Source organism: Scyliorhinus canicula, chromosome 10, assembly GCF_902713615.1.
Source record: "Scyliorhinus canicula chromosome 10, sScyCan1.1, whole genome shotgun sequence".
Lineage (NCBI taxonomy): Eukaryota > Metazoa > Chordata > Chondrichthyes > Carcharhiniformes > Scyliorhinidae > Scyliorhinus > Scyliorhinus canicula.
Window position 1 is genome coordinate 6,829,351 of NC_052155.1, and position 23,960 is coordinate 6,853,310.

The 23,960-nt window shown below is 50.5% G+C and overlaps 1 protein-coding gene across 3 annotated transcripts in view; it reads right to left on the bottom strand.

The window, feature by feature from the left end:
• ss18 (SS18 subunit of BAF chromatin remodeling complex) overlaps positions 1–23,960 on the bottom strand; it is a 100,540-nt gene that overhangs the window by 26,685 nt on the left and 49,895 nt on the right. For 2 of the 3 annotated variants that reach the window (XM_038808571.1, XM_038808572.1), the window contains exons 6-7: positions 17,342–17,506; positions 6,627–6,728 (exon numbers count right to left, since the gene is read on the bottom strand). In XM_038808571.1, the coding sequence (XP_038664499.1) occupies positions 6,627–6,728; positions 17,342–17,506 (267 nt within the window). The remainder of the gene's footprint in view (positions 1–6,626; positions 6,729–17,341; positions 17,507–23,960) is intronic. The other variant, XM_038808573.1, reaches the window with a different exon arrangement.

A 23,960-nucleotide genomic window follows, 5' to 3' on the forward strand; every position in this document is an offset into this window, starting at 1 on the left:
AGGTCCCAGGTTCGATTCCCTGCTTGGGTCACTGTCTGTGCGGAGTCTGCACGTTCTCCCCGTGTCTGCGTGGGTTTCCTCCGGGTGCTCCGGTTTCCTCCCACAGTCCAAAGATGTGCGGGTTAGGTGGATTGACCACGATAAATTGTCCTTTGTGTCCAAAACAAAGGTGAGCTGGGGCTACTGGGATAGGATGGAGGCATGGGGCTTATGTCGGGTGCTCTTTCCAAGAGCCGGTGCAGACTTGATGGGCTGAATGGCCTCCTTCCGCACTGTAAATTCTATGATGCATATGGGGAGAACATGCAGACTCCGCACAGACAGTGACCCAAGCCTGGAATCAAACCTGGGACCCTGGCGCTGTGAAGCAACAGTGTTAACCACTGTGTCAGGTTTTCATGTTTAATAAATGCTTTGTTATTTTGTTAAAAAGCTAATTGGCAGTCCTGTGGCTCAGTTTGTCCACGTTTAGAAGAAGAAAAGTACAAATTACAGGTTCTAAAGCCAGGGTTCCATCTTGGAACCTTCCCGACTAGGGGTGACATCAGCTGGGATCATAACACAATGTTAAAGGTGTTATATACTATACCGGCAAACCCCCTTTTTACGGCGAGACATTTTATTGAAAATACCGGTTTTAGGGAATGAAAGGTGATTGGATTGTGAGCGGAGATTTGGCGCTGGGCGTTCCCCTCAACCGCGTGAAATCACTTGAACGCACACTTCCCTCCTCAAAATTGTGGAGGAAAGCAGGGAGAGCGGGCTTTTAAGGATCACCAGCTTTGAGTCTAATAGAAGTAAATGTCTAGAAGAGGTCCTTCCAAGTACGGGCGGATCTCGGAGGGCAGAGTGGTTAAAGGCAAAGACGGGGACAAATTGGCCAATTATAATGGAGCTGGGGAAACGCGAGGCTGGGATATTAACAGATCTCCACCTCTCCCCCTCAGGTGATACAAGAAGAAAGTAGCTGTAACTGAAAGGGAGGAGGTTGGATGTCAGAACGAGACCAATCCTCGGATGTCGCTGGCCGCAGGAGCTTCTGCCTCCCCGACCCCGGGAACAGCCGTCTCCCAGAGGGTCACACTGTCGAGTGCTTTGTCCGCTGCTTCCAGGCATCTTCACAGCGTGGGTCACCCAGATCTGCCAGCCCAGTCCAGGGATTTTCCAACCATTGCCTCCAGTGCATCCCTCGCACCCTCCGGATGGGGCAGCACGGTAGCATTGTGGATAGCACAATTGCTTCACAGCTCCAGGGTCCCAGGTTCGATTCCGGCTTGGGTCACTGTCTGTGCGGAGTCTGCACGTTCTCCCAGTGTCTGCGTGGGTTTCCTCCGGGTGCTCCGGTTTCCTCCCACAGTCCAAAGATGTGCAGGTTAGGTGGATTGGCTATGCTAAATTACCCTTAGTGTCCAAAATTGCCCTTAGTGTTGGGTGGGGTTACTGGGTTATGGGGATAGGGTGGAGGTGTTGACCTTGGGTTGGGTGCTCTTTCCAAGAGCTGGTGCATACTCGATGGGCCGAATGGCCCCCTTCTGCACTGTAAATTCTATGATCTATGAAGGCAAAGATGCAGGACGTCATGACTCCCGGCAACACGACCCTCAGGGAGACGGCTATACCCGGGGGCTGTGGAGGACGCAGCTCCAGCAACCTGTGACCTTGGTCTTGTTCGGAGACCCATAGAATCCCTACAGTGCATAAAGAGGCCATTCGGCCCATCGCGGCTGCACCGACTCTCAGAAACAGCACCCCAACTAGGCCCACTCTGCAGCCCTATCTCCATAATCCCACCTAACCTGCACATCTTTGGACCTAACCTCCTCCCTTTCAACGACAGGTACTTTACTGCTTCTGGGAGAATTGGAGATCTGTCCATGGACGAGAGTGCGAGGCTGGTGGCTGCTGATCCATCCAAGGTGAACAACACCAGATTGAAGGAAAATCCTTCTTGTGCGGAATTTTATTGGCCCTGACCTGTTCCCCAAAAACAGGATTTTCCTGTAAATGCAAACTGTTTTTCTTGGCTTTTAAAAACCAGCCTCTTGTTGGCTCCATGCAGCAGGAGATTAAGCAGGATTAGCCGAAGGTGGGGGTGGGAGGCGACACCAGTAATCAGAAGCGCACATTATATCGTTCAGTGACGGGGTACATTCAGATCAGCTGTCATTACTTTTCCCCTTTATAAGTAACACATCTGACCACCTCATTGATGTGGTTTGTGTATTCTGCATGCCCTGCTTTCGTACGTTGAAACAGCACAGGAGGAGGCCATTCAGCCCATCGCACCGATTCTGACTGCTTGGAAGAGCTACCGAATAAGTCCCACAGCCCCCAAATCATTTTCTTCAAGTGCCTCTCCAATTCCGTGGACACAGATTTCTTGCTCTCTGATGGGGGGGGGGGGGGAAAGTAAAACACGGAGACTCAGGGTGCGGCGCATTGTGGCACTCCATTGTTGAATAAAACAGAGTCCCGACCTCTGTAAGACAGTGTCCCGACCTCTCGGGGACTCCGAGGACTGGGGGGAGCGGGCGGGGAATCAGATTGAGGCAGATGCGCCATATTTGTATTGGACGCTGGACACGATGTGTTCTACTCCAGCACATATTTCTTATGTTCTTTTAACCACTCAGCTGTGTGGAAAAGATTCTCACTTTCTCCCTCTGGGAATTTTATCTGAAACCTCCTTCCTCTGGTTACTGACCCGTCTGCCAGTACAGACCCCTCCTTTCCTCTGTTAGGATTCAATGAATCTTAACGCATTTCACCATTAACTAGTGGCCCAAACTATCGTGCGAGAGATCATCAAGTTACGAAGCAGAATGCTAATCTCTGAAACTTAGCGTCATTAGGAACTTGTCCTGGGGAAAGTGGGTAGAGCCAGGAGACGAGTTTAGAAAAAAGTGCCGCGGTATTGGGACCGTGGGAAAATTATATCATGTTTGAAAGAATTCACTTGCATCAAAAAGCTGAAACCTTGAGGCTGTCTGTCTGTGAGAATTGCCGGTACAGCAGGATCACAATGTCTGTGAGAATTGCCGGTACAGCAGGATCACAATGTCTGTGAGAATTGCCGGTACAGCAGGATCACAATGTCTGTGAGAATTGCCGGTACAGCAGGATCACAATGTCTGTGAGAATTGCCGGTACAGCAGGATCACAATGTCTCGCCCCCACTAACAGCCCTGACCTTGGAGCATTGAGATAAGGGAGAGTCGCCCACAGATGAATGTGGGGCAGCACGGTAGCACAAGTGGATAGCTCTGTGGCTTCACAGCGCCAGGGTCCCAGGTTCGATTCCCCATTCAGTCACTGTCTGTGCGGAGTCTGCACGTTCTCTCCGTGGGTTTCCTCCGGGTGCCCCGGTTTCTTCCCGCAGCCCAAAGACGTGATTGACCATGCTAAATTGCACTTAGTGACCAAACAGGTTAGGAGGGGCTATTGGGTTACAGGGATAGGGTGGAAGTGAGGGCTTAAGTGGGTAGGTGCAGACTCGATGGGCCGAATGGCCTCCTTCTGCACTGTATGTTCTATGAATGCGAAAACATTACGTAATGATGTTACAGTCATATGTTCATCAGATGTAGGAGCAGAATTAGGCCACTTGCCCCATCGGGTCTGCTCCGCCAATCGATCATGGCCGTTCTCACCCTGGCCTTAACTTCACCATCCTGCCCGGTCTCCATAACCCTTCAGCCCATTACCAATTAAAAATCTGTCCAACTCCTTAACTTTACTCAATGTCCCACCGCACTCTGGGGCAGCAGGTTTGGCATAGAACATACAGTGCAGAAGGAGGCCATTCAGCCCATCGAGTCTGCACCTACCCACTTAAGCCCTCACTTCCACCCTATCCCCCCCAACCCAATAACCCCTTCTAAACTTTTTGGACACTCGGGGCAATTTATTTATTTATTTTTAATATAAATTTAGAGTACCCAATTATTTTTGTTTTCCAATTAAGGGGCAAGTTAGCCTGGCAAATCCACCTACCCTGCACATATCTGGGTTGTGGGGGTGAAACCCACGCAGACACGGGGAGAATGTGCACCCTCCACACGGACAGTGACCCAGGGCCAGGATTCGAACCCGGGTCCTCAGCGCCGCAGTCCCAGTGCCACCCACTCAGGGCAATTTATCATGGCCAATCCACCTAACTGGCACGTCTTTGGACTGTGGGAGGAAACCGGAGCATCCGGAGGAAACCCACGCACACACGGGGAGAACGTGCAGACTCCGCACAGACAGCGACCCAAAGGCGGGAATCGAACCTGGGAGCCTGGTGCTGTGAAGCAACTGTGCTAACCACTGTGCTACCGTCAACAAGATTAAATATATTTAATGCACGCTGAATATGTCAGAACAAGTTATAGAAAATACTTAACCATTTATATAAATAAAATTGTCAGCAACTTCAAATGGTAAAAACAAAAGAAATATTTACAGTTTGGATGCAGAGGGAGCGCACGGCTCTCTCAGTCAATGTTGTCAGCACGCTCCTCCCTTCACTCGCCCTTGCTTTATCACTCGCCCTCGCAAATCACTTCAGTCAGACCGGTAGGGAAAAACCACGCGGATGGAAATCAGCGGAATGTGGCGACCCTGCCCGCGGGCAACGGTCAACACGTCTCGTGGGCCGCACGCAGAACCCAGATGGGCCACAGGCCCTCGAGCGATATAGCCCGTGTGACACTGTGACTCGCTGGCCGAATCTGCATCGCTTACATTTGACCTGAACACCTAGTAAACTTGCTCTGATACGGAGAGATGTGGCAATTGTTGGGCCCTCCACGTCGATCCTCAGGGTTCGTTTGCTGCCTGCAGGGGTGTACATTCAACTGGACTGACCGGCTAATCTGTACAGGACCCAACCGACGAGATGCGGTAACAAACCGACCTCCCCACTCGCAACTCCAGGACGGCGTCAGCGGCATCGAGAGCAGGAGGAAAGAAGGAAACACATTGCCGGAATACCATCTCTCCAAATTCTGTCACCCGCAATCAACCTGTGGGGGATGGTCACGGGGGAACGAAGCTTCGCGATTCAAAGTACTTCTTTCCAAAGTGAGCGACCAATCCACAGATCAGAAATAACTGCCCCGTGCCAGTCTGGGGAGTAGGAATCCACAGATAGGGAACAGGCAACAGAAACACCCAGTGACGGAATTTAAACTCAATAAAAAATGTCCGGGATTAAAAGTTTAACAATCACCATGAAACCATTGTCGATTGTCGTAAAATCCCATCTGGTTCCCTAATATCCTTTAGGGAAGGAAATCTGTTGTCCTTCCCTGGTCTGCCTACATGTGACTCCAGAACCATGGGAATGTGATTGACGCTTTACTGCCCCCTCAAGGGCAATTAGGGATAGACAGCCTGCAACGCCCACGTCCCACGAACGAATTTTAAAAAAGCTGGCGTTGTGTGTTCAGACTTTCTAATGGCCGACATTTTCTTCCTCTTAATAGGGGGGGAGTTTTGGCACCAGCACTTAAAGCTATGATTTAGAACACTGTTACATCAAAGAGGTCAAAGCTAAAGATAAACACGAGTATAAAATGGTCACTAATAAATCCAATTAGGAATCTCAGAGAAACTTCTCCCCCTTCATTTTCCCTTGGAATGAGGGTCCGTCTGGTAAGATAACAGGGCTAAAACTGGACATGAACCATCGAGAAACGTATTCGCGCACGCAACTCAGTCAGAATCATATAATCACAACACAGGAGACCATTCGGCCCGTTCTGCCCATGCTAGATCTTTGAAGGAGCTATCAAGATTGGTCCCACTCCCCACAGCCACCTCCCCAACACCAACCCTTCGCAAACATTTTCAAGCATTCATCCAGTCCCCTTTTGAAAGTCCCTGTTGATCCTGCTTCCACCGCCCTTTCATTCAGCGCGTCCCAGATCACAACAACATCATCGTGGGGGGGGGGGGGCAAAAAATTCTCCTCATCTCCACCTCTGGTCCTTTTGTCAATTACCTTGCACGTCTCTCCCCTGGTTACTGCTCTTCCTCGAAACATCTCCTCTCCACTCCGGCAAAATCCTTCCCAAACCTGAAAGAAACCTCTGCTTCCACTGGTCCAGTGTTGACCACAGCTATGAGTACCCCGCTAATCCCACCCGCCTCCCAAAAAAAAAAAAAATGGAATTCATTTAATTGCAGGGAAGTCAACTAGCTGGCTCTAAATTGCTCAGAAATCCTCCCAGCTCGACGGACCCCTAAATAGAGCTTTGTTTTCGAAAAAAGGACTTTGGGGTACATCAATATATTTAAGGCGGAACGGTGCGCGTGAGGAAAGAAGGATAATATACTGAGAGAAAGAGAGAGAGAGAGAGAGAGAGAGATTTGGGGGAGCGATGAAGAGGGGAAAGCGCGTGTGGAGCCCGTTTCTTTGCTGCAATGTCCCCACATATCGAACCGAGCTGGAAGTGTCTAACTATCCCCCACCAAAAACTCTAGCTGTGAATCTCGCACCGTTGAAACCAGCCCAACAGGGGGAAGAGATAAAAAGGCGGAGAACAGTGTGATCAGACCGAGTGTTCCCTGCGTGTATGCAACAGGACGCAGAAAGGACAACAAAAAAAATACAAAATAAAAAGGTTATAGGCAAATATTACCATCAGAATAATACTGCTGGTTCATACTCTCTGGGGTAACCTGTCCATGAGAGAACTGATCATTGTAGTACTCCTCTTGCCCTGCATATTGCTGGAGAGGACCTAAAAACAGTAACAGTCTCGTGTTAAGTGTGGTCGTTGCTGTTTGGTATTTTTTGATGATTAAATATATACAAATACACAGGTTATAACGAGCTGGCTAGAAAAAAAAAAGAAACTCGCTCTGCGGTGAACGCGACTAGTAAACATTCAAGGAGCACTTTCGCCAGACAGCGATGGCAAACGTTCCCGTGATTCGCGTCAAATTGTCCGCTGGGTTTTTACACAGACACACCCGAATGCTGATTCTGGGAAAGAGCACGCGTCAGACCACACATCGGGAGGCGGCGGTGGAATACAGGTGAACAAACAGACAGGCAAACAATACCTTCCACACTCTTAATCTGCACTTGTCCCTTTATTGTTAGAATACAGTCGATCCCTTTTAACAGAACTGGGCAAGTTGCGAGATTTTTTATTTTTTTTTTAAAACATTGTTCGTGTAACGTGTTGTTGACGAGACCAGCGTTACGTGTCGACACCTCGGGTAGATGGTTCGAGCCAATTTTTTGGGCCGTTTGTTGCAATTGCAGGGTTTTAGCTCACTGGGCTAAATCGCTGGCTTTTAAAGCAGACCAAGCAGGCCAGCAGCACGGTTCGATTCCCGTACCAGCCTCCCCGGACAGGTGGCGGAATGTGGCGACTAGGGGCTTTTCACAGTAACTTCATTCAAGCCTACTCGTGACAATAAGCGATTTTCATTTCATTTTGACGGCGATATTTCTCCAGGTGAGCTTGGTGTGTGGCCTGGAGGAGACCCTGCAGGTGGTGGGGTCCCCAAGTATCTGCTGCCCCCGTCCTTATAGATAGTACAGAGGTTTGGAAGGTTGTGGTCAGGAGCCCTGGTGAGATCCTGCAGTGCAGCTTGTAGATGGTGCACACGGCTGCCACAGTGCACCAATGGTGGGGGAGTGAATTCTCCAAATTGTCCTTGGGTGGAGGGAGGGGGAGAGTGAGAGAGAGAGTCGGGGAGCAAGGGAGAGCGAGAGGAAGGGGTAGCGAGGGAGAGGGAAGCTGGGTGCGAGAGAGAGAGAGAGAGAGAGAGAGAGAGCGTGAACCTGGGAGCGAGGGAGAAGGAGGGCGATGGAGGGAAAACCTGGGAGGGAGGGCGATCCTGGGAGGGAGGGCGAGGGAGGGCGATCCTGGGAGGGAGGGCGATCCTGGGAGCGAGGGAGGGAGAGGGAGATCGATCCTGGGAGCGAGGGAGAGGGAGGGCGAGGGAGGGCGATCCTGGGAACGAGGGAGGGGGAGGGAGAGGGAGGGCGATCCTGGGAGTGAGGGAGGGGGAGGGAGAGGGAGGGCGATCCTGGGAACGAGGGAGGGGGAGGGAGAGGGAGAGGGAGGGTGATCCTGGGAGTGAGGGAGGGGGAGGGCGATCCTGGGAGTGAGGGAGGGGGAGGGCGATCCTGGGAACGAGGGAGAGGGAGGGAGAGGGAGGGCGATCCTGGGAACGAGGGAGAGGGAGGGCGATCCTGGGAACGAGGGAGAGGGAGGGCGATCCTGGGAACGAGGGAGGGGGAGGGAGAGGGAGGGCGATCCTGGGAACGAGGGAGGGGGAGGGCGATCCTGGGAACGAGGGAGGGGGAGGGAGAGGGAGGGCGATCCTGGGAACGAGGGAGGGGGAGGGCGATCCTGGGAACGAGGGAGGGGGAGGGAGAGGGAGGGCGATCCTGGGAACGAGGGAGGGGGAGGGAGAGGGAGGGCGATCCTGGGAACGAGGGAGGGGGAGGGCGATCCTGGGAACGAGGGAGGGGGAGGGCGATCCTGGGAACGAGGGAGGGGGAGGGAGAGGGAGGGCGATCCTGGGAACGAGGGAGGGGGAGGGCGATCCTGGGAACGAGGGAGGGGGAGGGAGAGGGAGGGCGATCCTGGGAGCGAGGGAGGGGGAGGGCGATCCTGGGAACGAGGGAGGGGGAGGGAGAGGGAGGGCGATCCTGGGAACGAGGGAGGGGGAGGGAGAGGGAGGGCGATCCTGGGAACGAGGGAGGGGGAGGTCGATCCTGGGAGCGAGGGAGGGGGAGGGAGAGGGAGGGCGATCCTGGGAGCGAGGGAGAGGGAGGGCGATCCTGGGAGCGAGGGAGGGAGAGCGAGAGCCAGCGAGGGAGGGAGAGCGAGAGCCAGCGAGGGAGGGAGAGCGAGAGAGGGAGAGAGCAAGAGCGAGAGCCAGCGAGGGAGGGAGAGAGCGAGCGAGAGCCAGCGAGGGAGGGAGAGAGCGAGAGCCAGCGAGGGAGGGAGAGAGCGAGCGAGAGCCAGCGAGGGAGGGAGAGAGCGAGAGCCAGCGAGGGAGGGAGAGAGCGAGAGCCAGCAAGGGAGGGAGAGAGCGAGCCTGGGAGTGAGAGAGGGGAATTGCTCCCAATCTCTAGTTTCGCACTCACTCTTTCCAAAATACATCGATAAGGTACCACAGAAAGGGCTACTGAATAAGAAGAGTCCATGGTGAATTACTACTGGGTGGCTAATATATCGATGGTTAGGGAATGGGTAGTGGGGGAGGGGTCGGTGTGGGAGCGGGTGGAGGCGGCTTCTTGCAAGGGGACGAGTCTGGATGCTCTGTTAACGGCGCCCTTGCCGTTCTCGCCGGCTCGGTACTCCACAAGCCCAGTGGTAGTTGCGGCCCTGAGAGTGTGGGGGCAATGGAGGCAGCACATGAGACTTGAGGGGGCGTCAGTGTGGTCACCGATCTGTGACAATCACCGGTTCACTCCGGGGGGGGGGGGGGGGGGGGGGGGGGGGGGGTGGCCTGGACGGGGGCTTCAGGAGGTGGCAGTGGGCAAGGATTGAGAGATTCGGGGATCTCTTCATTGAGGAGGGTTTCCCGAGCCTGGAGGGGCTCGAAGAGGAGTTTGAGTTGCCGGGTGGGAACAGGTTCCGGTATCTGCAGGTACAGGATTTTGTTCGGAGGCAGGTCCTGGGGTTCCCTCACCTCCCACTAAGGGGGCTACAGGGTAAGGTGATGTGAAAAACAGGGGGAGGGGGGAGGGTCTCGGAAACATACAAGGAACTGATGGAGTGGGAAGGGGTCCCAATTGGAGAGGTGAAGAGGAGCAGCTGGGAGGGGAGTTGGAAGTCGGGTTATGGGTGAAGGCCCTGAGGAGAGTCAATGTGTCCTCGTTGTGTGCCAGGCTGAGCCTGATCCAGATCAACCTGGTCCACGGGGCTCATATGACTGTGGCCCGGATGAGCAGATTTTTTGAGGAGATTGTGGGCGGTGTGGACCAAGTCCGGCGAAACGTGTACATATGTTTTAGGCGTGTCCGAGGTTGAGGGGATTTCGCCAGGGGTTCTCAGATGTCATGCCTGAGGTCCTGGGAGGGAGGGTGGCTCTAAGTCCAGAGGTGGCAATATTTGGAGTGTCGGAAGATCTGGGAGCCCAGTGGAGCAGAAAGGCCGATGTTTTGGCCTTTGCCTCCCTGGTGGCCTGGAGATGGATTTTGCTGGGATGGAGGGACTGGGGGCATGGAAGTGCCGAATAAGGGCAAGGAATCTGACGTATGGGTAGTTAGGGTTTAGGGCTGGGGGTGGTAGTTGGGAGTATTATGGTGGTTTTTGCGTGTGCTGGATTCTCTGCTGTTTAAAATGTTAAAATGATAAATGCCTCAATAAAATATGTTCTAAAAAAAAAACAGAGGAGTCCATGGTGTTGGGGATAATATATTAGCATGGACAGAGGATTGGCTAACTGATAGAAGGCAGAGACTTGGGGATAAGAGGGGCATTTTCAGGATAGCAACCAGTAACTAGATATAGGTAGAACAAAAACAGAGGTTGGGCTGAAGGAATATGAACAGCTGGGGGGGGGCTACATCAACAAGCAGCAGCAGCAGCAAAAAGGTAATAATCTCCGGATTATTACCTGAGCCACGAGCTAAATGGCACAGGGTCAATAAGATTAAAGAGGTAAATGTGTGGCTCACAGGTCGGTGCGGGAGGAATGGGTTTGAATTCATGGCACATCAGCACCGGGGAAGGAGGGAGCTGTTCCGCTGGGACGGTCTTCACCCGAATCAAGCTGGGATCAGCGACCTGGCGGATCGCATAACGAGGGCTGTACAGAGGGCTTTAAACTAAATAGTGGGGGGGGGGGGGGGGGGGGGGGTTTCAGTTATGCGGAGAATTAGAAAATCAAAGTTAAAGGAGAAGGTAGAAAATGACGATGACTTTAAACAGTTAAAGGGTTCGAGGACTCAGGAGAGTTTAGTAAAGTTCCCAGACCACGTAATAGGAAGTATCGAAGGCGGCAGGAATCTAACTTCAGGCAGAGCAAAAAAAAAAGAGGACAACGATGAGAAGGGAGGCAGTCAACGCGGGACTGAGGGCGTTGTTCCTAAATGCGCACAGTGTACGGAACAAGGTAAATGAGTTTGTTGCGCACATTGAAATTGGCCGGTACGATGTTGTGGACATCACAGAGGCGTGGCTGCAAGGGGATTAGGGCTGGGATCTAAATACACAAGGATATGTGTCCTATCGAAAGGACAGGTGGGTGGGCAAAGGGGGCGGGGGTGCCTTCTTAGTAAGAAATGAACTTACATCAATAACAAGGAGCAATATAGGGTCGGAAGGCGTAGAATCTGTGGGTAGAATTGAGGAATCACAAAGGTAAAAAGACCCTGATGGGAGTTATGTACCGGCCCCCAAGCAGTAGTCAGGATGTGGGGCAGAAAATAAATCAGGAGATAGAAAAGGCATGTAAAAAAGGCAATATTACAATAATCATGGGGGACTTCAATATGCAGGTGGACTGGGAAAAATCAGGTTGGTAGTGGATCCCAAGAAAAGGGATTTGTGGAATGCCCAAGAGATTACCAGGGAACAGGCAATTCTGGATTTGGTGATGTGTAATCAGGCAGACTTGATTAGGGAACTTAAGGTGAATGAACCCTTAGGGAGCAGTGACCACAATATGATAGAATCTACCCTGCAGTTTGAGAGGGAGAATCTGCAATCAGATGTAACGGTATTACAATTAAACAAGGGTAACTACAAAGACACGAGGGAGGAGCTGGCCAGAGTTGATTGGAGAAGGAGTCTAGCCGGGAAGACAGTGGAACAGCAATGGCAGGAACAGCACGGCTTTGTCAAGGGGAGGTCATACCTGACAAATCGATTAGAATTCTTTGAGGAGGTAACAAGGAAGTTAGACAAAGGAGAACCAGTGGATGTGATCTATTTAGATTTCCAGAAGGCCTTTGACAAGGTGTCATACAGGATGCTGGGGGTTATTCAAGAGGCACAATAGAAATTCATCCCAAGGAGGAGGAAACATGCTGAGGGGAGGACGAGGCATCCATGGCTGACTAAAAGCAAAAGCATACAAAGTGGCGAGGATTAATGGGAAGCCAGAGGATTGAGAAGCCTTTAAAAGTGAGCAGAGGACAACTAAAAAACCAATAAGGGGAGGGAAGATGAAATATGAGTGCAAGCTAGCTAGTAATATAAAAGAAGATAGAAAGAGGTTTTTTTCCAATATATAGGTAAGAGAGAGGCAAAAATAGATATTGGATGACTGGAAAATGTGGCTGGAGAAGTAATAATAGGAAACAAAGAAATGGCAGATGAACTGAATAGTTACTTGGCATCAGTCTTCACGGTGGAAGACACCAGTGGGATGCCAGAGCTCCAGGAGAACCAGGGGGCAGAGGCGAGTGCAGTGACCATTACTAAGGAGACGGTTCTGGGGAAACTGAAAGGTCAGAAGGTGGATAAATCACCTGGACCGGATGGACTACACACCAGGGTCCCAAAAGAGATAGCTGAGGAGATAGTGGCGGCATTGGTGAAGATCTTTCAGGAATCACTGGAGGCAGGAAGGGTCCCAGAGGACTGGAAGGTGGCCAATGCAACACCGCTGTTTAAGAAGGGAGGAAGGCAGAAGACAGGAAATTATAGGCCAGTTAGCCTGACGTCAATTGTTGGTAAGATTTTAGAATCTATTATTAAGGATGAGATTGCAGAGTACTTAGAAGTGCATGATACAACAAGAAGGAAATGGGAGGACGACCTGGGGATGGAGATAGGGTGGGGACTCTGGAGCGAAGCACTGCATAGGGTCAACTCCACCTCCACGTGCGCAAGGCTCAGCCTGACGCAACTAAAAGTGGTACATAGAGCCCACTTAACGAGAAACCGTATGAGTAGGTTCTTCCCGGAGGTGGAGGATAGATGTGAACGGTGCCAGAGAGGCCCGGCCAACCACGCCCACATGTTCTGGTCTTGCCCCAGACTTGTGGAGTACTGGACAGCCTTCTTCGAGGCTATGTCCAAAGTGGTGGGGGTGAGGGTGGAGCCATGCCCGATAGTGGCGGTCTTCGGGGTTTCAGACCAGCCAGATCTATTCCTGGGGAGGAGGGCGGACGCCCTTGCCTTTGCCTCCCTGATTGCCCGCCGTAGAATCCTGTTTGGCTGGCGGTCAGCAGCACCACGCAGAGCTGCAGACTGGCTGTCCGACCTCTCGGAATCTCTCCAAATGGAGAAAATCAAATTCGCCATCCGAGGGTCGGACGACGGCTTCCACAGAACGTGGGAGCCATTCATGCAACTTTTCCGGGACACCTGTTTGTGGCCAACGTACATGAGGAAGAATAGTCGGGTGGCCAAGAACCAGGGGAAAATGGACGGGAATCGGGGGAAGGTAGCCGGGGGGAGGGGGGGGGGGGGCGGCTACGGGCTCGGTATGGGGGTTTGATGGCAAGCCAAGGCCCAAAACCAAACTATAAATAAATGCCTATAAACATGTGCCTCGGCCATATTGGGGAATGTAAAATATGTATGCTGGCTAAAGGGGGCGGCCACAATTATTGTTATGAAGATGCTTACCTGTAAATATTCATGTAAAAAATTTTTGTGTTTTCCTTTTTTTTTTCTCTCTCTCTAATAACTTGTAATTTGTCATATATAAAATATGAAAACTCAATAAAAAAACATTTATAAAAAAAAAAGAAGTGCATGATAAAATAGGACTGAGTCAGCACGGCTTTGTCAAGGGGAGGTCATACCTGACAAATCGATTAGAATTCTTTGAGGAGGTAACAAGAAAGGTAGACAAAGGAGAACCAGTGGATGTGATCTATTTAGATTTCCAGAAGGCCTTTGACAAGGTATCATACAGGATGCTGCTAAATAAGAGCCCATGGTGTTAGGGGCAAGGTACTGGCATGGCATGGACTGGCAGAAGGCAGAGAGTGACGATAAAGGGGTCCTTTTCAGGATGGTAGCCAGTGACTAGTGGGGTTCCGCAGGGGTCTGTGCTGGGGCCACAGCTATTCACAATATGTATTAATGATCTGGAAGAAGAAACTGAGGGCATTGGTGCTAAGTTTGCAGATGAGACAAAGATATGCAGAGAGGCAGGTAGTATTGAGGAAGCACGGGGGCTGTAGAAGGACTTGGACAGGCTTGGAGAGTGGGCAAAGAAGTGACAGATGGTAAAGTTATGCACTTTGGTAGGAAGAATAGAGGCATAGGCTATTTTCTAAATGGGGAAAGGCTTCGGAAGTCAGAGGCACAAAGGGACTTGGGAGCCCTGGTTAATTCTCTTAAGGTTCATTTGCAGGTTCAGACGGCAGTTAGGAAGGCAAATGTGGGACAGCATAGTTGCGCAGTGGTTAGCACTGCTGCATCATGGCGTCGGGGACCCGGGTTCGACCCCGGCCCCCAGTCACTGTCCATGTGGAGTTTGCATAGTCTCCCCATGTCTGCGTGGGTCTCACCCCCACAACCCAGGGTAGGTGGATTGGCCACGCTCAATTGTCCCTTGATGGGAGAAAAAAAAGAATTGGGTACTCTAAATTTATTTTATAAAAGGAAGGCAAATGCAATGTTAGCATTCATGTCAAGAGGGCTAGAATGCAAGACCAGGGATGTACTTCTGAGGCTGTATAAGGCTCTGGTCAGACCCCATTTGGAGTATTGTGAGCAGTTTTGGGCCCCGTATCTAAGGAAGGATGTGCTGGCCTTGGAAAGGGTCCAGAGGAGGTTCACAAGAATGATCCCTGGAATGAAGAACTTGTCGTATGAGGAACGGTTGAGGACTCTGGGTCTGTACTCAATGGAGTTTAGAAGGTTAAGGGGGTATCTTATTGAACCTTCCAGGATACTGTGAGGCCTGGATAAGAGTGATGGGTGGCACGGTAACAGTGGTTAGCACTGTTGTCTCACAGCTCCAGGGTCCCACGTTCGATTCCCGGCTTGGGTCACTGTGTGTGCGGAGTCTGCACGTTCTCCCAGTATCTGCACATTCTCCCCATGTCTGCGTGGGTTTCCTCCGGGTGCTCCGGTTTCCTCCCACAGTCCAAAGATGTGCAGGTTAGGTGGATTGGTCATGCTAAATTGCCCTTAGGTTAGGTGGGGTTACTGGGACAAGGTGGAGGGTGTGGGCTTAAATGGGGTGCTCTTTCCAAGGGCCGGTGCAAACTCAACAGGCCGAATGGCCTCCTTCTACACTGTAAATTCTATGAACTTGGAGAGGATGTTTCCACTAGTAGGAGAAACTAGAAGTAGAGGGCACAATCTCAGATTGAAGGGACGATCCTTTAAAACAGAGATGAGGAGGAATTTCTTCAGCCAGAGGGTGATGAATCTGTGGAACTCTTTGCAGCAGAAGGCTGTGGAGGCCAATTCACTGAGTGTCGTTAAGACAGAGATAGATAGGTTCTTGATTAATAAGGGATCAGGGATTATGGGGAGAAGGCAGGAGAATGGGGATGAGAAAATATCAGCCATGATTGAATGGCGGAACAGACTCGATGGGCCGAGTGGCCTAATTCTGGTCCAATGTCTTGTGGTCATAGGGATAAGTGCTGGGGGCACAATTATTTACCATATATGTTAATCCCTTGGATGAGAGAGTGAATCCACTATTGCCAAGTTGGTGGGTGACACAAAATCGATGGTAAAGTAAGTGGCAAGAATACAGAGGGATACAGACAGGTTAGGGGATTGAGCAAAAACTTGGCAGAAGAGGAATATAAATGTAGGAAAATGTCAGGTCATACATTTTGGTAAGAAGAATAAAATAGCTAATTATTACTTAAATGGAGAGAGATGGCAGAAAGCCGCAGCTCAGAGGGATTTGGGGGACCTCGTGCATAAATCACAAAAGGCCAGCATGCAAGTTCAGCAGGACATGGGGAAGGGAAATGGAATGTTGGCCTTAATTTCAACGGGAATGGTGTCTAATAATGGGAAAATCCTGCTAAAACTATACTAGGCGTTAGTGAGAGCACCCCTGGAATTCTGGGAACAGTTTTGGACCCATTACCTAAGAAAAGATATCCCGGCATTGGAGGCAGTCTCAGAGAAGGTTCACGAGGTTGATCCCGGGTATGGAGGGAATTTCTTAAGAGGAGAGGTTGAGTAGGCTGGGCCTGTGCTCGTTGGAGTTTAGAAGAACGAGAGGTGACCTTATTGAGACATATCGGATTCTCAGGGAGATTGACAGGGTCGATGCTGAGAGGATGTTTCCTCTTGTGGGAGAATCTAGGACCAGAGAGTCTAGGACCCATTTAAGCAGAGTTTCTTCGCTCAGAGGGTAGTGAATCAATGGAAATCTTCACCGCAGAGAGCTGTGGAGGCCGGGTCGTTAAGTATGGCTGAGATAGTCAGAGTTTTAATGAGTGAGGGAAGCGAGGGTTATGGGGATAAGGCGGGAAAGTGCAGTTGAGGATTGTATCAGATCGATCATGATCACATTGAATGACGGAGCAGACTCGATGGGCCACTTCTGATTCTATGTCCCATGGTCATCACCTCACAAACGCACCCACTCACAGTGGGAGAGAGTGAGCATCTCGAGACTGGAGTGTGAGCCGGACACGCAAACACTCCAACCCTCTCACACCTGCCACTTTTATTGCTGACTCATTTTTTAAAATTAGCAATTTATTGCTGTGGCTTTGCTTTACTCCTGCTCAGGAACAGTTTCTTATCTCAACACCTCAGCTTTTTTTTTTAAAAAGTCAGTTTATCGCCGTGTCGTCACTTAATTGACCAAAACGTGCTCACCAGCCCCTCGAGTGAGGAAGGAAAACGGTAAATGTGCCCCTGTGAGCAAAAAGCCTGACCCATACTATTCGCCTCAACCGCTAGGTGTGGTAGTCAGCTCCACATTGCCACCAACCTCCGGCTGAAGAAGTTTCTGCTGAATTCCCCATTGGATTTGTTTCGGAGACGCGGATTGGCATACTTAAAACAGAAACGATGCCACATATTCGACTACTAAAAATGCCCCGAATGTAGTAAATAATAATAGAGGCAGGTTAAACGTTCATCGGCGACATCACCAAAGCCCTGATGTGACTGACGAAGGAAAAAGGTTTCAACAACCCTCCCCCCCCCCTTTCACGATCGCAAACAGGATTCCACACAACTGCCGTAACGGTGAAGTCTCACTTGGAGTGGAAACGTGCAAAACCATCACTCCAGAGATAATTACCCTCTCGATATCAAGAAACACTTCACATAATGTATTTGCACAATTAATTAATCATTCATAATACTCAGACAGGCCCACGAGCACAGGCGCCAACGCCCACGGGCGCCCACGCCCACGGGCGCACACTGTTGGAACAGGTTGAAGTTGATTACTGGCCACACAGCTGCAGCCTCATTGAACTCACCTTGCTGAGCTGGTCTGTACTGAGGCATCGGTCTCTGTCCCATCATGTGATTGGCTTGGTTAACTGGGTTCATCATGCCCATGGGGGGCTGGTTGGGATAATGCTGGCCCCCTCCCTGGGGCATATTGTACTGCGAGGCAGACGCTTGCTGATGCATCATGGGGCCTGGAGGAACGTAGAGATAGTTGGTCATGCCCTGCAATCTTAACAGCACAGAAGGAGGCAGGCGTTCGGCCCTTTGGACCCTCTGTTCCGAAAGAGCCATCCGCTGAGCCCCGCTCCCCGCGCTCTGTCCCCCATTGCGCTGCAAACCACCGGGAATCTGCAGTACAGGAACAGGCCATTTAACCCAACCGGTCCAGACTGGTGTTGCGCTCTTCACGAGCCTCCTCCCACCCCTCTTCATCTTCCCCGAACAGAATGTCTCTTACTCCATTCTTCCCCGTCTTCTTATCTAGCTTCCCTTAAAAACACAGAACAAAATAAGAGCAGAAGGCCATTCGACCCGTCGAGCCTGTTTCGCCATTCATTATCATGGCTGATCATCCAACTCAGTAACTGTTCCCGCCATCTTGGGGCAGCACGGTAGCATTGTGGATAGCACAATCGCTTCACAGCTCCAGGGTCCCAGGTTCGATTCCGGCTTGGGTCGCTGCCTGTGTGGAGTCTGCACATGCTTCCCGTGTCTGCGTGGGTTTCCTCCGGGTGCTCCGGTTTCCTCCCACAGTCCAAAGATGTGCAGGTTAGGTGGATTGGCCATGATAAATTGGCCTTAGTGTCCAAAATTGCCCTTGGTGTTGGGGGGGGGGGGGGGGTTACTAGGTTATGGGGATAGGGTGGAGGTGTTGACCTTGCGTAGGGTGCTCTTTCCAAGAGCGGGTGCAGACTTGATGGGCTGAATGGCCTCCTTCTGCACTGTAAATTCTATGATAATCTATGATTCCCACCCCGTTATCCTTTGATTCCTTTAGCCCCAAGAGCTAACCTAACTCCGTCTTGAAGAGGTACAATGTTTTGGCCTCAACTACGTTGTGGCAGCAAATTCCACAGGCTCAACACACTCTGGGTAAAAGTCGCAAATGGCCCACCCCGGATCCTTACTCTATGACCCCTGGTTCTGGACTCCCCACCATCGGGAATATCCTTCCTGCATTTACCAGTCTAGTCCGGTTAGAATTTTATAGATTTTCTATGAGACCCCCCCTCCTCCCATTCTTCTGAACTCCAGTGGATACAATCCTAACCGTTTCAATCTCTCCTCATACCCGCCATCCCTGGAATCAGTCAGTTAAACCTTCACCGCACTCCCTCTATAGCTAGAATATCCTTCCTCACACAAGGAGACCAAAACTGCGCACAATATTCCTAGTGTGGCCTCACCAAGGCCGTGTACAATTGCAGCAAGACATCCCTGCTCCGTTACTCGAATCCTCTCGCAATGAAGGCCAACATACCATTTGTCTTCTTTACCGCCTGCTGCTCCTGCATGCTTACCTTCAGCGACTGGTGTATGAGGACACACAGATCTCGTTGCACAATTCCCTCCCCTCATTTATGGCTATTCAAATAACAACCTGCCGTCCTGTTTTTGCTACCAAAGTGGATAACCTCATATTGATCCACATTAGACTGCATCTGCCCTTCATTTGCCCAATTTGTCCAAATCACACAGAAAGATCTCTGCATCCTCCTCACAGCTCACCCTCCCACACATGTTTCTGCCATCTGCAACTTTGTAGATACTATATTTATCTCCCTCATCTAAATCGTTAATATATATTGTGAATAGCTGGGGTTCCAAGACCGATCCCTGTAGTACCCCTCTAGTCACTGCCTGCCATTTGGAAAAAGACCCGTTTATTCCCTCTTCGTCTCCTGTCGACCGACCAGTTTTCTATCCATCTCGCGACACCACCCCCAATACCATGTGCTTTAATTTTACACGCTCTTTGTCAAAAGCCTTCTGAAACTACAAGTATACCATATCCACTGGGTCCCCCTCATCAAGTCTACGAGTTACAGCCTCAAAACATTCCGTAGATTTGTCAAGCATGATTTCCCCTCCAAAAATCCATGCTGACTCTATCGGATGCTGTCAGTGTTCTCCAATCGCTCTGCTATTGGAAGCATTTATATTGCGTTCACCTCAACCACTGCTTATAAATAAAAACGTCAAGGGGTATGTGGAGAGAGTGCGAGTATGGCGTTGTGATAGAGGAGCATCCATGATCATATTGAATGGCAGGGTCCTCCTGGCCTACTCCTGCTTTCTCTATGTCTCTACTTCCTCCCCCGTGACAGCGTGGGTTTCCTCCCACAGTCCGAAGACGTGCAGGTTGGATAGGGTTACGGGGATAGGGCGGGAGAGCTGGCCTCGATGAAGTGCTCGTTCAGAGGGTTGGTGCAGACTTGATGGGCCGAATGGCCTCCTTCTGCATTGCAGGGATTCTACGGTTCTATTGAATTCCCCATTAGATTTGTTGATTTTCTTTTTCTTCATCGAGCAGGCTCGATGGGCAGAATGGCCGGATACTGCTCCCATGAACTTTATTTATCCAATTCTGTTTTGAACGTTCCTATTCGCTTCCACCGCCCTTTCAGGCAGCACCTTCCAGGTCACGACAACTTGGCTCCGTAAAATTGTACAAAGAAACAAATGAAGCAGAGAGCACTCCAGGTGACTCAAGGAAGAAAATCCAACACTATGTTCTCAGGAGAGAATGATCAAGTGCAAGAGGGGAAGAGTAGAATCGTAGTGCTATTTCCAGACAATCATTCCAGAGGCCTGGACTAACGATCCAAGGACACAGGTTCATAATCCCACTGCAGCAGTTGGAGGAAGGCCAATTCACTTCATTAACTGCAAAGAGACATTGATCGGACGCAGTGATGGGCCGAAAAAATGGCAGATGGAGTTTAACCCTGATAAATGCGAGGTGATTCATTTTGGTGGGACAAATTTGAATGCGGATTACAGGGTCAACGGCAGGGTTCTGAGGAATGTGGAGGAACAGAGAGATCTCGGAGTTCATGTCCACAGATCTCTAAAGGTTGCCACTCAAATGGATAGAGCCGTGAAGAAGGCCTTTAGTGTGTCTGCGTTTATTTTTTTATTTATTTTTTTATAAATTTAGATTACCCAATTATTTTTTCCAATTAAGGGGCAATTTAGCGTGGCCAATCCACCTACTCTGCACATTTTTGGGTTGTGGGGGTGAGACCCACGCAGACACGGGGAGAATGTTCAAACTCCACACGGACAGTGACCCAGAGCCGGGATCGAACCTGGGACCTCAGCGCCGCGAGGCAGCTGTGCTAACCACTAGGCCACCGTGCTGCCCTGTGTTAGCGTTTATTAACAGGGGGCTTGAGTTTAAGAGCCGCGGGGTTATGCTGCAACTGTACATGACCCTGGTGAGACCACATTTGGAGTATTGTGTGCAGTTCTGGTCACCTCATTATAGGAAGGATGTGGAAACATTGGAAAGGGTGCAAAGGAGATTTACCAGGATGCTGCCTGGTTTGGAGGGTAGGTCTTACGAGGAAAGGTTGAGGGAGCTAGGGCTTTTCTCTTTGGAGCGGAGGAGGATGAGAGGCGACTTAAGTGAGGTTTATGAGATGATGAGGGGGCTAGATAGAGTGGACGTTCAGAGACTATTTCCTCGGGTGGATGTAGCTGTTACAAGGGGGCATAACTATAAGATTCGGGGTGGGAGATATAGGAGGGATATCTGAGGTAGGTTCTTTACTCAGAGAGCGGTTAGGGTGTGGAATGGACTGCCTGCTATGATAGTGGAGTCGGACACTTTAGGAACTTTAAAGCTGTTATTGGATAGGCACATGGAGCACACCAGAATGACAGGGAGTGGGATAGCTTGATCTTGGTTTCGGACAATGCTCGGCACAACATCGAGGGCCGAAGGGCCTGTTCTGTGCTGTACTGTTCTATGTTCTAACTTAATCTTGAATAAAAGAAAACTGGCCGCAAGTGATGGTGGTCAGGAAACGGTTGTTGATTGTTTGATAAAAACACCCGGCTGGTTCACTAATAAGGGAAGGAAATCTGCCAGCTTTATCCGGTCTGGCCCACATGTGACTCCAGACCCACAGCCATGTGGTTGACTCGTAAATGCCCTCTGGAATGGCCGAGCCAGACCCTCAGTTGAAGGACAATTAGGGATGGGCAATAAATGCTGGCCCAGACACCGACACCCACCAATGAAAGAAAAGAAAAACAAAAAAAAAAAAAGAGGCCATTCAGCCCATTATGCCTATTAGAGGCCTCCGTAATTAGGCCCAGTCCTTGCTTCCCTTTCCTCATAGCCCTGTCATCACATCCCCTTCATCCAATTCACAAAACCCACAGGGTTTTTACAGCACGGAATTCGGCCCATCCTATCGGTACTGGCCCGCTGAAGGGGCAATTCGCCTCGTGCCCCTCCCCGCCTTCTCCCTGTAACTTGCTCTTCAGATAATAATCCAATTCTCTCTTCAAAGTCTCGACTGGACTTGCCTCCATCACACTATTGAACCAACTTCTTGCACATCACAACAACTCAAAACTTTCCTCCTGCCACCTCTGGTTCTTTTGACCGTTTAGTCTCTCCCATCCATAGGAATGGTGGGGAGATGCCGACGTTGGACTGGGGTGAGCACGGTAGGAAGTCTTCCAACACCAGGTTAAAGTCCAACAGGTTGGTTTCAAATCACTAGCTTTCGGAGCACTGCTCCTTCCTCAGGTGAGGAAGGTGAGGTTCCTCACCTGAGGAAGGAGCAGTGCTCCGAAAGCTAGTGATTTGAAACCAACCTGTTGGACTTTAACCTGGTGTTGGAAGACTTCTTACTATCTATAGGAATGACAGGCCTTTCTCCGTCCTGCCTCTTACAACTACCGATGTTGGTCGGTCCTGATAAAAAAGTTACCGATTTCAAACGTTAACTCGGTTTTTCTCCGTCCACAGATACTGCCAGGCCTGTTGAGTGTTTTCTGTTTTAATCTATCGGACCCCCTTTCTTCAAAATAATGCCATGGGATCTTTTACCCGAGGCGGCAGTCGGTGCACGGTACCACCAACGGTGCAGCACTCCCCCCACCCCGCACCGGAACAGCAGCCCGAGAGTTGTTCCCAAATAACAACCCGTGACCTTCTGACCCGGGGGCAAGAGGTCACCCACTCCCGCCTCAGCTCAATTGCCGGTGAAAGCCTCAATTCCTCCCATGCTGTTGTGAACATACGGACTCATTCCCACGCTTCCATGCTGTCTGAATCCTGATTCACACCACAGTGCGATCACCCACCTAGATTGGCCCTCCTCCACCAACACACTGATTTTAATATGCATACAAACACACGAAATAGGGGTGGAAGTAGGCCACGAGGTCCCTTGGGGTCTCCTGTCCCATTCAATAAGATGATGGCTGATCTGGCTGTACAATCGTTGACCCCCTTGTAAGCCAATAATCTGCCTACCTCTGCCTTACAAATATTAATTGACCCTGATTCCGCCACTGCCATCGGAACAAGTTCCAAAGACTCTCACGACCCTCATAATTCTTCATCTTCACCTTATATTGGAGACCCCTGATTTTTAAACAAGGAAAAGCATACAAATGTATTTAAAATATCAATGCCAGTTGTGGGCATCTCTGACTGGGCCAGCATTTACTGCCCATCCCTAATTGCCTATCGAGAAGGTGGCGGAGAGCCAGAAAGGCCCTTCAGCCCATCGCTTCTGCGTCGGTCAAAAACAACAACCTTATAATCCTAATCCCATTTTCTTTAGCACTTGGCCCATAGCCTTGGCATCATAGGTGGACATCTAAATAGTTCTTCAATGTTATGGGGGTGTCTCTGCCTCCACCACCCTTTGAGGCAGCGAGTTCCAGACTCCCTCCACCCTCTGGGTAAAAAGATTTTCCTCACATCCCCTCTCAACCTCCTCTCCCTTACCTTAACTCTGTGCCCCCCCTGGTCATTGAACCCTCCACCAAGGGAAAAGTACCTTCCTGTTTACTCTCTGCCCCTCATAATTATATCCATCTCAATCATGTCCCCCCTCAGCCTCCTCTGCTCCAAGGAAAACAATCCCAGTCTATCCAATCCCTCTTCATAACTAACACTCTCCAACCCAGGCACCATCCTGGTAAATCTCCTCTGCACCTTTTCCAGGGCTATCACATCCCTCCTATAATGTGGATTCCAAAACTGCACACAATACTGCCTAACCAAAGTTTTATACAACGGACAAAGAAAAGTACAGCACAGGAACAGGCCCTTCAGCCCTCCAAGCCCGTGCCGACCATGCTGCCCGTCTAAACTAAAATCTTCTACATTTTCGGGGTCCGTATCCCTCTATTCCCATCCTATTCATGTATTTGTCAAGATGCCCCTTAAATGTCACTATCGTCCCTGCTTCCACCACCTCCTCCGGCAGCGAGTTCCAACCACCAGTTCCAGCATAACCTCCCTGCTCTTGAGCCCTAAGCCTCAGCTAATAAAGGCAGGTATACCATTTGCTGCCTTAACCACTGTATCCACCTGCTCTGGTACCTTAAGGGACGGGTATACATGCACAACAAGGTCCCTCTGATCCTCGGTGCTTCCCAGGGTCCTGCCGT